Source organism: Neofelis nebulosa, chromosome 13 (genome assembly GCF_028018385.1).
Source record: "Neofelis nebulosa isolate mNeoNeb1 chromosome 13, mNeoNeb1.pri, whole genome shotgun sequence".
Lineage (NCBI taxonomy): Eukaryota > Metazoa > Chordata > Mammalia > Carnivora > Felidae > Neofelis > Neofelis nebulosa.
Window position 1 is genome coordinate 50268190 of NC_080794.1, and position 12089 is coordinate 50280278.

At 51.9% G+C, this 12089-nt stretch overlaps 1 protein-coding gene across 4 annotated transcripts in view; it reads left to right on the plus strand.

The window, feature by feature from the left end:
• The window catches only part of ZNF488 (zinc finger protein 488), a 103643-nt gene extending 101274 nt beyond the window's left edge, over positions 1-2369 (plus strand). For all 4 annotated transcript variants that reach the window (XM_058696939.1, XM_058696937.1, XM_058696938.1 and 1 more), the window contains exon 2: positions 1028-2369. In XM_058696939.1, coding sequence (XP_058552922.1) covers positions 1186-2157 — 972 coding nt within the window. In that variant the 5' untranslated portion in view covers positions 1028-1185 and the 3' untranslated portion in view covers positions 2158-2369. The remainder of the gene's footprint in view (positions 1-1027) is intronic.
• The last annotated feature ends 9720 nt before the right edge of the window (positions 2370-12089 follow it).

Here is a 12089-nt window from a genome sequence, read left to right on the forward strand (position 1 = left end):
TGACTTGAGCCCAGTGATGTTTATGAATAACAAGCCCGTGGAGGTCCCTGTGAGGAAGGGGCTTGGTCGCCCACTCATCACGGTCCTCCTGGGCCCGAAGATAACTGCTTTCTAACTATGAAAACTCAGAACACTCAGTGGGGTCTGGTTCAGCCAGTGCTGCTCGCCAGCTGGGATTGGGGAGCTTGAAGATGGGTGTCCTGGTTTCAAGAACTGGCGGGTGGAATTGATTAGGGGAGGGCAGGTATGAAAGCCTCCCCAGCAGGGCTGGTGGCACTCTCCCCTCTTCAATGCCACCTCACATGTGGCCGTGAGTGTCTTTCCTCTGAGCCTTGAGCACCTCCAGGCTGAGTGGAGGCTGGTCTCCCTGAGTAGGCCCAGCAGGTTGGCTGGCACGAGAGGATAGTTGACAGGGGAGCAGAGGAGAAGGAAATGGATTAATGTCTGAATGGATACAGGGTAGACTCATGCTTGTTCCAAGGGGCAGGGCCGGGTGGACAGGTGGCTGCCCCCCAGGAGTGGGAGTGGGGCCAGGTACAACCACAGACGTACTCGGGATGCCTGGACATTTACTGTCCAGCTTCTACCCTCTGGCCACCTGTGCTGCAGGAGCTCCAGTCCCCAGGTGCTTGTGCCCTGGCACTTCTGATGCTTCGGAAGAAAAATTGGCATGCTGAGTAGCAAGAATGCTCTAAACAAAAATGAAAACTTTCATAAATCAGGGTGCAAGCACATTAGAGTTGGCAACCAGGTCAGAACTGCCTGGTGGACACCTCGTGTGCTGTGTGAACACGGCAGCTGCTGCCTGGATGCTGGCAGGTGCAGGGCAATGCTGAGCCATGTCCCTGGGTGGCAGGGTCACGCAGTGTGGTCCTTCCTCCCCGACGGAGTCCTGGAGGTGAAAGCGGGTGGCATAGCGCTCTGAGTCAGGGTGAGCTGTCGTGTCTATAGCAGTCAGGATTCTTTGGATGCAAACAATGAAGATGGAGGGCTCGTGTCTCACTGCTGTTGCTTCCTCTCTGTGCAGAGTCCTGTGGTCCAAGTGTGGCTGGCCCAGCCAACAGGGGAGCTTTCCAATCTCACGGTTCCTCCCCGGGGCAAGCCCTCTGCAACGCCAAAGCCCTGAAGACTGACAGCCGTTGGAGCGTCCGCCTTCTTCAGCTGGCTCACACCCTGCTGGTCGTCATGGCTGCTGGGAAGGGTGCTCTGCAGAGCTCTTCGGCTGAAAACACATGGAGGCTTAGTGAAGCTGACCAGGGCTGGAGCTGCAAGCCAGTGCTGCTGGAAAAAATGAACAACCTGGGCTCTGAGGCTGCCATGGGTGGTGGTGGCCGGGAGGAGACCTCTGCTGAGGTGGCACTGTCAGCAACCCCAGGAAAACTCAGACTGGGAAAGCCAATGGCCCAGAAGGTGTGCTGGGAACAGGGGCAGAGTGCTTTCACAGAGGTGCCCCGACTCAAGAAGAGGCTGGAGGGTGTGCAGGCCAAGGAGAGGGAGCATGATAACCCCACAGGCCAGCCTGGTCCCCAGAAGCTGACCCAGGACACCCCCAGGGACCTAGCTGACAGCAAGACCTCTGTGTGGCCCAGTGGAGCCCGAGGGGAGCAGAAAAGCGCCTTCAGCAAACCAGCCAGGTGTCCAGCAGGGAGACCTGGGCCAACCTCTGTCTTCCAGGCACGTGGACCTGCAGATGCCCTTGGGGAGCTGTTGGGACTCAGCAACACGGTAGACATCCCTTGTTGGGATCAGCTTTCAAATTCTAAGTTTTTGGTGGGTGATTTCTGGAACCTGCAGACGTTGCCACAAAATGCTCCTCTCTGCAGTGCTTTCCTGGGGGCCCCCACACTGTGGCTAAAGCATGCCACAGCCCAGATGTCCACACCGTCATCATCCTCTTCCACTGCCACTTGGGCCCTGCTGCCACCTACGTTCACCTCCCTGGGCCTGTCCACCCAGAACTGGTGTGCAAAATGCAACCTCTCCTTTCGCCTGACCTCCGACCTGGTCTTCCACATGCGGTCCCACCACAAAAAGGAACATGTGAGGCCTGACTTACATTCTAAGAAGCTGAGAGAAGAGGCCCTCACGTGTCCCATTTGCCATGAGTATTTCCGGGAGCGCCACCATCTCTCCAGGCACATGACTTCTCACAGTTAGCAGGTGGCTGTGGAACAGACCTGTAGATGGAGCTTCTAGCATTTGGCGGTGGGGCGGAGATGGCTCACTGGTGCTTCCTTTGAGAAGGCTCGTCATCGTTGTCTGCAGGGCTGTCTGCATTGGAGTTGATAGATGAACTTGGTCATCATTTGAAAAAGACGGTCCTTGGCTCTGATGTATTTTGATGGAAATAAAGTCATGAAATAAAATGACACACTTTGCTAACCTAGGGTATCAAGACTGCTAGGCACGGAGTAGAGGCCCTGGTCCTGTTCCATATGGAGGCAAGTTTGACACACAGCCTGGGCTTTGGAGGCAGACAAACCTGGATGCTAACCTTTCACATATTAGCCCTGACCTTGGACACATCGCTTTCACCATCTGAGCCCCAGTTTTCTTCTCTGCAAATGGAGAGGGCGACACCTGTGTCTTAGGGATGTTGTCATGGTTACGTGGGAAGGTGTGTGGAAAATAGCCAGGATGCCACCTGGCACAGTGTGATTCCTGAGTGAATGATATTTTTTATCATTGTCCAGATTAGTAAGCTGTTGTTCCATGACAGAGTCTCAGCGGCAAGCAACCCAAAGCATCTAATTCTCGCTCGAAGGTCTGTGGGTTGGCTGGGTTGGGTTGGGCTTGGCTGGGTTTGGCTCCAGGTTGCAAATTATATTTAGGTTCATGTTCTGTTACTCTAGGACTAGTGGGCTTCCTAGATAATACTTCTCTTATGGTCATTCCCAGAGCACAAGAAGGAAAATCCAAACTCACAAGCACACCTCAAGTCTCTGCTTGGGTCACTTCTACTAACAGCCTCCCAGCCAAAGCGAGTCAATGACCAAGCCCAAAGCAAGTGGGTGAAATGTGCCACCTGCCCACAGGGAAGCCGTGATGAGGGAGCGGATGTAAGGTCCTACTACAGAGGCATGAAGAGTTGGGACCAGTCATTCAGCTGACACACTTGGTCCATGGTTCTTCACATGCTGAATATGTGGAAGGGGGAGAAAGGAGCAACATCCTCCCACCCACACACCTCTTATCTCTCAGCAAGCAAGCATGTGCAAAAGCCTAAGACTTAAAACATGGTGAGAATTTGGAGCGTTCTGGTTACCATTATCCACTGCATGTTGCGCTTCTCTCGGTGACTGTTCTATTCATCTGCATTTGCTCTTGCAAACCTCAGGTCATAAACTCTGATGTAACTCGGGCCAGTTTGTGGGAAGGCCATTCGTTGGGAGCTCTTTCAAGTTAGGCGTTCTTTTGACTGGTTTCCCCTGCACTTTCAGGATTTGTTCATTTGACCAGCAGTGTCCAACCCTCTGGTGGGGCCTCTGGCACCGAGCTCAGGCTGTGGTTGGGAAGGAGCTGGTGTGGGCATCTCAGACAGTGGCCAGTGACCCGTCCAAACACCCCCCAAGCTCCATCTCTTCTCTCCCTCTCCATGCATACACAGGGTCCTGGTGAGAGCCTGTCCCACCCAGCCCACCCTCCTTCTCACTCACCCTCTCCCCGCCTCCCACCCACACACCCAGCCATTCTGCACCCATCGCCAGCCATTCAGTCACCCATTTATTGGCCTCCCTGGGTACCCTTGCTGTGCCAGGCTCGGTGTCAGGCCCTGGGGGAGGCCCAGTGAATTAGGCCCATGGTCCTTGTTCAGGGTGCGCAATGCCTGGTGTGCAGCATGATGGATGCCAAACAAAAGCCCGTGTGGGGTGCCTGGCACATGGGAGCAGGTGCACCTCAGACCTGTGGGAGTAAGTGCAGTGCCCCCTGAGGCGTCCTGAGGAGCAGGGGCAAGAGCAGATCATCCAAGTCCAGCAGATGCTGGAGGTGCAGGTGGAGGGTAGTAGCTGGGGAGAAGGCAGGGGAGCAGAGCTACAGAGGCTCTAGGATGCTTCAAGGCTGGTGTGAGGAGGACTGAGTGGGGCCCTCTGAGATGGAGATGTAGGAAGGCCTCAAAGGACAGGAATTTGGCCCAGGGCACGGGAAGGATGGCTCCAAGAGGCACTTTGAGGGGGCCTCTGATTGCAGTGAGAAGGGTGGGCTGGAGGAGAGGAGAAGACCCCCTGAGTCATTTCCTCTGCATGTGGAAGGAGCCAGCAATGCTCCCTGCAGGCACCAACAGAGCATCTCCATTCTTGCAGGGAGGTTTGGAGGACCCCCTCCCTGAGAGAGAAAAGGGAGGCAATGTAGGGTGGTCCCTTTACCCACAGAAGGGGGCTGGAGCTGGGGGGAACCTTCCCCCAGGAAAGGGCATCTGAGGGAGTGAGAACCTGAGGCTCCACACTATGCAGTGACATATAGCCTTTAACCTATGACAGGTGCAGTAGGTAGGTATTTAATTCCCATGTTACTGAAGAAGAAACAAACCACCGAGAGGGTAAGCTTCTTTCCTAAGATCATAGGTTCAGGAGAAGCAGCGCAAGAATAAGGCCCCAGGACCACTCACATCCTTCCCAGCCTGCCACACATCTGCTCAGCATGTGGGTCACATGGTATCATGGGTGGTTTAAAAAGTAGGATTTAGGACCAGGCATTGACCCCTTCTGGAATTTAAACTTGCAGCCTGCATACACCCCCACATTTCCTATCACCCTTTTCTTAGCACTTCTCTATATCTTGTATGCTACATGAGTTTTCTGATTTGTGTTATTTACAGCGTCTCTCCTGTTACTAGAACCTAAGCTCCACGAGAGATTTTTGCTGTTTTGTTCACTGCTGTATCCCCAGCAGGAAGGACAATGAAGGCACATAGTAGTTGTTCAACAGACTTTTGTTGCATGCATGAATGAGATGCCTAGATCCAGTCTCGCCCCTGACAAACCCCGAGCCAGCTGCTCATAGTGTTTTGACATCTGGCAAATGGTGTGCACAGCCATCCTCTTCTGGCTTATTGGATTGGTCCGTATTTCTGTAAAATCCCTTTTTAAAGTCATAAGTGCACTTAAGACCGGATAGAAATTTAAAATGGAAAGGGACTCTAGACTTCCAGTCCATCCTTCCAGTGTATAGGGGTGAGCACTGAGGTCCACTGGTGAGCTGACCTGCAAAGTGATGCAAGGCGAGTGGTGGTGAGGTCAAGGCTAGGACCCCTGAAATGCTGGCCCAGGCATCTTTCCTGACCCGCCCGCATGCCTCTAAGAACATTGCCTGTGGCCGCACACAGAATTACTACTAACAGCAACCGCGTCATTTTCAAGCAAGGGAGACATTTTGGAAAAAAAGTTAATCAAATAAAAGTTATGAAGAAGCATAACAGAACATCTTCTCCCAACTCAACTTTGTAAGATGGAATTCATTTTAATAAAAATGGATGGACATGCGAGGTGCTTTGCAGCCATTTAAATTGACAAACTCCAAGATGACTTATGGAGGTGAAGACTTTGCAGTTGATTAATGTGGCAGCTCCTACTTATCACCAGACTGGGTTCCCAAAGTCCCCTTGGCCGTCAAATCCTGTCTCATCCCTTCTTCTCTCCTGCCCTTCCAGCCATATTGGAGAGTAGTCACTTTTAATCATGACTTTGCCCAAGGTCCCTCTGCCACCTTCCATACTAGTTAAGAGTTTGGCTGGTGATGTTGCCACAAAACATCACATCAGCAGGTAAGAATTTTCCTCTATAATTCTGGAGTAAGAATTGCCACATTTCTTAAATTCTCTATATCTAATTTAATCTGCTCTGTACCCTGATCCTGTAGGTTCTGGTAGGATATGCAATCTGTTATTTTCAAATTCCTCCCCTGTCTTTCAAGTTCGCAGAAAGTTCCACAACATGCCCCACCTAAGAAGGTAATCTCTCTTAGCATCATTCGGTCTCCCCATACTGCACCTCCCCATACAGAGGTGTCTTTGCCTCTGTCCTCCAATGTGTTCAGTCTTCTCTCCTCCACCTCTTCCAGGATCTTGGGCCTTGATGATTTTCTGCCAATGTTGTCATTAGGCATGTCACACAAAAACCATTGAGTCAATGATCAGAAAGTCTTGGCTAATTTCTTGGAATAGGCTAGAGAAAATACCTTATAGTGGCTGGGAAAATGGCAATGCATACCTTTTTTTTTTAATGTTTATTTTTGAGAGAGGGACAGACAGTGCAAGTGGGAGAGGGGCAGAGAGAGAGAGAGAGGGAGACACAGAATCCAAAGCAGGCTCCAGGCTCCAAGCTGTCAGCACAGGGCCTGACAGTAGACAGCCCAATGTGGGTCTCAAACCCATGAACCATGAGATCACGACCTGAGCCTAAGTTGGACACTTAGCCGACTGAGCCACCCAGGTGCCCCAGCAATGTATATATAGAAATCTCCCAAGTAGCAGCCATTCAAATAAGATTTTTAAGAGACCCCAACATGTGCTAATGAGGCTAAAATAAGACATTCGGAATTCAGGTCCATTTTAGTTCTCAATTTTAACTAAAATCTGCCTCCTCTCCCACTCCCCCAACCCTCCCCCCCCCCCCCCCCCGGCCACCTGCTTTTATCTGGAAGAGAAGTGAAACCTTAACAAGGCTGGTATCCTGGATTTCAACTTCTGGCCCCTTCCCGAATCTTAGACCTTGAAGACAGGGTATCCTAGTCAAATAACTGTATAATTAATGAACAGGAGTGAAGTCCACTGAGCTTAGGGAAAGGGAGGGTAGAGGAGGGAGGTTGGACCTGACATCTAGAGCTCTTTTGTCTTTGGTGAAGGCTCTTTAGCACCAGGCTGAATGCAGGCCTCAAGAGAGGTTGAAAATCAGGACTGTATGTGAAATTGGTGATTCAGTTTTTAAAAAACCAATGCCCAGAATAACATGGATTTAAGGAAGCACATTAGTGGGGAGGGGGTGGGGGAGGGGGAGAAACGACCAGCAGTGGAAACCCCTGACTCCGTTATGCGTCCAGACTTGGAAGAGGCTGGGTCGTGGGCCTGGCCCTATTCTTCTGGGCACAATAAGAGAACCCCTCACGTACGGGAGAAATTCACCCGTTGTTCCAAGGCAAATTTTGCATCCTCCCTTTCCTTGGAAGGTTCTTGGCTCCCTCTGGAGGCTACAGACCTCCCCTGCAGGCCACTTCTCTTCAGGGAGGGCTTTACACACCCTGGTTAATTGTATAATTTGTTTATTTTGTTTGAAGAAGAAGTCTTGAGAGAGGACTAAAAATCATATCATAAGAGATAGATCCCATAGGAAAAAAACTTTTATTTTAAAAATAAATTATTCTCCAATAGGCTTTGATTTGTACCACTTCTTAGGGATTTTCAAACACTAATTTTGAGTGGGGGTTGGGAGGCAGTACATTCTGGAAGGAGGATTGGGGTTCCTTAAATTTAACATCTTCTTCCCTGGTCATCTTGTGTTGTCCTGGGGTAGGAGACAGGAAGCCAGTGGCCTCTGATACCCTCGCTATTTCTAAGCCGCTTGGATTAGCAGGCTATTTTCACTTCCAGCCTCTCTCATCAGCAAGGAAGCAAGCAGGTCCTTAGGCCAGGTGGCAGCTAATCCTATGGAACCCAGGAAATGTGAGACAGGCACCCTCCAGTGGGGATCTCCTAGGCAGGCTTCTTCGCCCACAAGTAATTTGGTATGCATCCTTTTTTTCTGAGTCATGTTCTCTCATTGCACTAAAGCTGTGTGGATAACCAAAGTCCTCACTGACACACAAACACGACCATTGGCCATGTGACGGGCTGAGTAGGCAGATGCAGGGACATAGGAAGCAGGAAGGTGAGTGAGATGGGAGAAAAGCTGGGGTCCTCCCCTCTGATGCTGTGGTCCCTGGCCTCTGCTGGACTGGGGTCTTTGGCCAAGTCTCCAGCAAGGATCCTGATGGTGAAGTAAAGGTCCAGCCTGTCTGTGGGCTGGGGTTACCTTTGGGAGATGGGGAGGATAGCCTGGCCCGGTCCCTCTCACCACAGATCAGTGGTGCCTTGGGGGGGGGGGGTCCTCAAGCAGGGGGAGACCTGAGAAGGTTACATGGCAGAACAGTGGCCCTGACTGCAGGCTGGGCCACAGAAATGGGGTAGGAGGCTGTGGTGGGGATTTAGGAACCAAACCAGGACTCCAAAACAAGGGAGAGGGGAATGAACTATTAACTATTAATTCTGACAACTCATTTAGTGTCCTGGTGATTATGTAGATACCTGGGTGGGAGTGGTGGTGGGAGCAGAGAGGAGGGAGCTGGGGTTAACTCTCATATCTCTGCCCTAATTTCAGAAGGGAGGGGTAGCTGTGTAAAGGATGGGGTCCTGGGGCGCCTGGGTGGCGCAGTCGGTTAAGCGTCCGACTTCAGCCAGGTCACTATCTCGCGGTCTGTGAGTTCGAGCCCCGCGTCAGGCTCTGGGCTGATGGCTCGGAGCCTGGAGCCTGTTTCCGATTCTGTGTCTCCCTCTCTCTCTGCCCCTCCCCCGTTCATGCTCTGTCTCTCTCTGTCCCAAAAATAAAAAAAAAAAAAAGTTGAAAAAAAAAAAAAAAGAAAGGATGGGGTCCTGGGGGCAGGAGCAGATCTTATCCAGGTAAGGTGAGAGAAGGTGGAGGTGATGAGCTCATACTGGGACATCAAGAGCAAAAGGGGCTTGTAGTCTTTTGGAACAGAGGCTGCTAGGCAGCTGTGGGTCACCTGGTTCTGCCACCAGAAGAGAAGCCTTTCCTTTTCCTTTTTCTCCAGCCTTCTGTCTCCAAGCAGGTGGTAAGAGTGTAAGAGAGCTGGCTCAGGAACGCTGACCCTTTCCCTTTGGTCTGCATGGGACCCTCTGGGTCTGCTTCTCCCACTATAGACCCTCTCCCCAGGCTGGGCCCAGGACCTCTTCGTGGTATGGTGGGAACATCAGGGTCTTTGGAGCCAGACAGATGTGGGTTCAAAGCTCGCCTGCCCCTCGCCTGGATGTCTTGAGGGGAGCCTGGGCTGTACCCAGTATTTGATGGGCAGGCTGGGGGCTTGAGCTGGACAGTGGGCACGAAAAAGGAGCTGGTCAGCAGGACCTCAGTCAAGGTCAGCCAGGGTGGCCTATGGAGGATGTTGCTGCCATCCCTGCTGAGTAGGGGCATGGCTATGCTGCCCTGCACATGGGGCACCTGGCCGCTGCTGCTGCCCAGCTATCACTTGCTTAAACATTCAACTTGTATGGGGCTCCTGAGTGAGTCAGTCAATTAAGCGTCTGACTCTTAGTATCAGCTCAGGTCACGATCTCATGGTTTGTGAGATCGAGCCACACATCAGGCTCTGTGCTGACAGTGCAGAGCCTGCTTGGGATTCTCTCTCTCCCCTCTCTCTCTGTTCCCCATCCCGCCCCCGCTTCTGTGCGTGCTCGCTCTCTCTCTCAAAATAAATAAATAAACACTAAAAAAACCCATTCAACTTGCTTAAACAGATTAAACATTCTTCATAGGAACTTCTGATTGGCCCAGAAAGAACCCTGTGCCTGTACCCTGCTGCCAGGAAGCTGGAAAAGTGAACTTGTGGTGTGTCCAGCTTGGTAGTGGGGAAATGGTGAGAGGTGACATTGGCTGGGCACTGGATTAACCTTTTTCTTTTTTTTTTTATAAATTTTTTTTTAACGTTTATTCATTTTTGAGACAGAGAGAGACAGAGCATGAATGAGGGAAGGTCAGAAAGAGAGGGAGACACAGAATCTGAAACAGGCTCCAGGCTCTGAGCTGTCAGCCCAGAGCCCGACGCGGGGCTCGAACTCACGGACCGCGAGATCATGACCTGAGCTGAAGTCAGACGCTCAACCGACTGAGCCACCCAGGCACCCCTGGATTAACCTTTTTCATCTTCATAGCCCCAAAGGTGCTATTGTGGATCTCATTGTACAGATGAGAAGACTGAGGCCGGGAGAGGCAAAGTGACTTGCCCTGAGTTCCATAGCTGGGAAGTAGCTTTCCTGGCCTATCCACCCAGACAGGGCTCCCAAATGCCTCACTGCTTCTTAGGGAGTCTGTTTCCCACAGGATCAGATGGGGAGCGATTCTCTGAACATTCAGAGGGTGTGCCTTTGCTGGGTGGCCTAAAGTAGGGCGAATGTCCGCTGTGCTGCCTATGTAAGCCCCTGTGAATTACTGAGCTTGACTGAGTGTCCACTGACTTCTGCAGAAATGATAAGAATGGTTGTGCAGTGCTCGCTTCGGCAGCACATGTACTGAAATGTCTGTCTATGGTACTGAGAAGATTAGCGTGGACCCCACACAGGAATGATATGCAAATTTGTGATATGCACAGGAATGATATGCAAATTAAAAAAAATGGTTGTCTCTGCACTGTGAAGCCCAGAAGAGAGAAGTATGTCTGTCACCCACCCTAGGAGCTGCTCCACCCCTCCCCCTATTTAAGACCCATCGAGACCTTTGCCATCTGCAAACCCCACAACACCTAGCCTGATACCGTAAACAGAATAAACAGTCAACAAATGTCAGTGGTGCAAATCAAAGAAATCCAAGTGATATACAAGGAAAACCCGTGGGAAAAAAATCAGCAATCGCTAATGATCACTAAGGTATGGTTAGGGACTCACGGTATAATGTATCTTATTTTATTTTTGGAAGAATGCTGTATTTGAAAATAATAATATATGCTTATTATAAGGATTTAAGGAAAGAGAAGAGTTCAAATATTGCCCCTGGTTCTACCAACTAGAGGAACCATTGTTTGATGTAGGTGACCATCAGATAGCTATGGGTGTGTGGGGGGCGGGGGGAGCGGGAAGGAGGAGGGAGGAGAAAGAGCCCCTAGAATATAAGCATGTAGGGGCCTCACACATCTGCCTGGATGTTAATAGGTCTAATGAAGAAAAAGGTGAAATCCCAGTATATGTGATGCTGCTAGAATTCAATCATGCCCTTCGTGTTACTTGAATCTAGCAGAAGGGAAAGGACCCAGAACGCCTTGCATCAGAGCTTTCCTACTTCAGCAGGGTTGGTTCAAGGTTTTCCAGGTGGCGAACCTCCTAGACATTGGTGGTGACCCAGGGGTGTGCCCAGATTCCACAGCTCCCTGGAGCCTGGGGAGGGGGCTGGTGGAGTCAGGGCTGTGTAGTGAGGTCAGCCCGGTGCCCTGGGGAAGTCGCCTGTGGCAGCTGCAGGCTGGACTCACCAGACAGCGAGGCCAGATGGCAACGGTCCCTCATCCTCCCTTCACTCAGACATCTTGGAGCCCGGGGCTCTGAGAGCACTGATTGGCAGGGTGGGGGATGTCCTTGCTGTAACGGCTTCATCCCCACCGTGACTTTGGGCAGAGTCCTGGAGGTCTCTCACTTTTGGGTCCCTGTTGATTCTAGTGGAGTAAGGTTGCCTAGCTCCCAGGGGCCAGCCAGTGGCTGCCTTCCTCCAGGTCACCCCCGGGCTTCCTGTCTCCTCCTGGGGCTTGCCCAGTTCTGGAGGAGATCTTGGGGTCTTCAGCCCTCTTGCCCTGTTAGGAGTGGGCTTGGTCACCACAGCCAGTGCAGTGACAGACTGCCCTAGGCCAAGAAAGGCAGGCACCCAGACCACCGCCCAGGGCCACTCTACCCTCAAACAACAATGCTGCATGTCCAAGTGCCGCGTGACACTAGAGCTCACTTTGGGGGCCCTGGCGGAAGCCAGAGAACAAGGCCTTGGGCGGAACACATGAAGGGAAGACAGACTTGCTGCCAGATACTCACGTGCGTTCCTGCACCAGGCGCTGTGCTAAGCGATGGGCAGTGGGAGACCAGGGTGAGCACGATGGCTGCCACCCCTGAGGAGAATGCTGGGACAGAAATGATCCCAGGGCAAGAGGGAGAGGTGCTTTAATGGGGAAGATGCGGAGGCAGGGAGGGCAGACGGGGGACAATGTGCTGGGGGAGTGGGGGTCCCTGACCTCTGGGCCTGCACTGTCCCACAGGGGATCCGCCGGCCGCAGGTGGCCCCTGAGCCCCAGACATGTGCGTGAGGAAGGGGAAGAAGCACTTTACGTACAGACTACCTACCAGATTTCGAAGG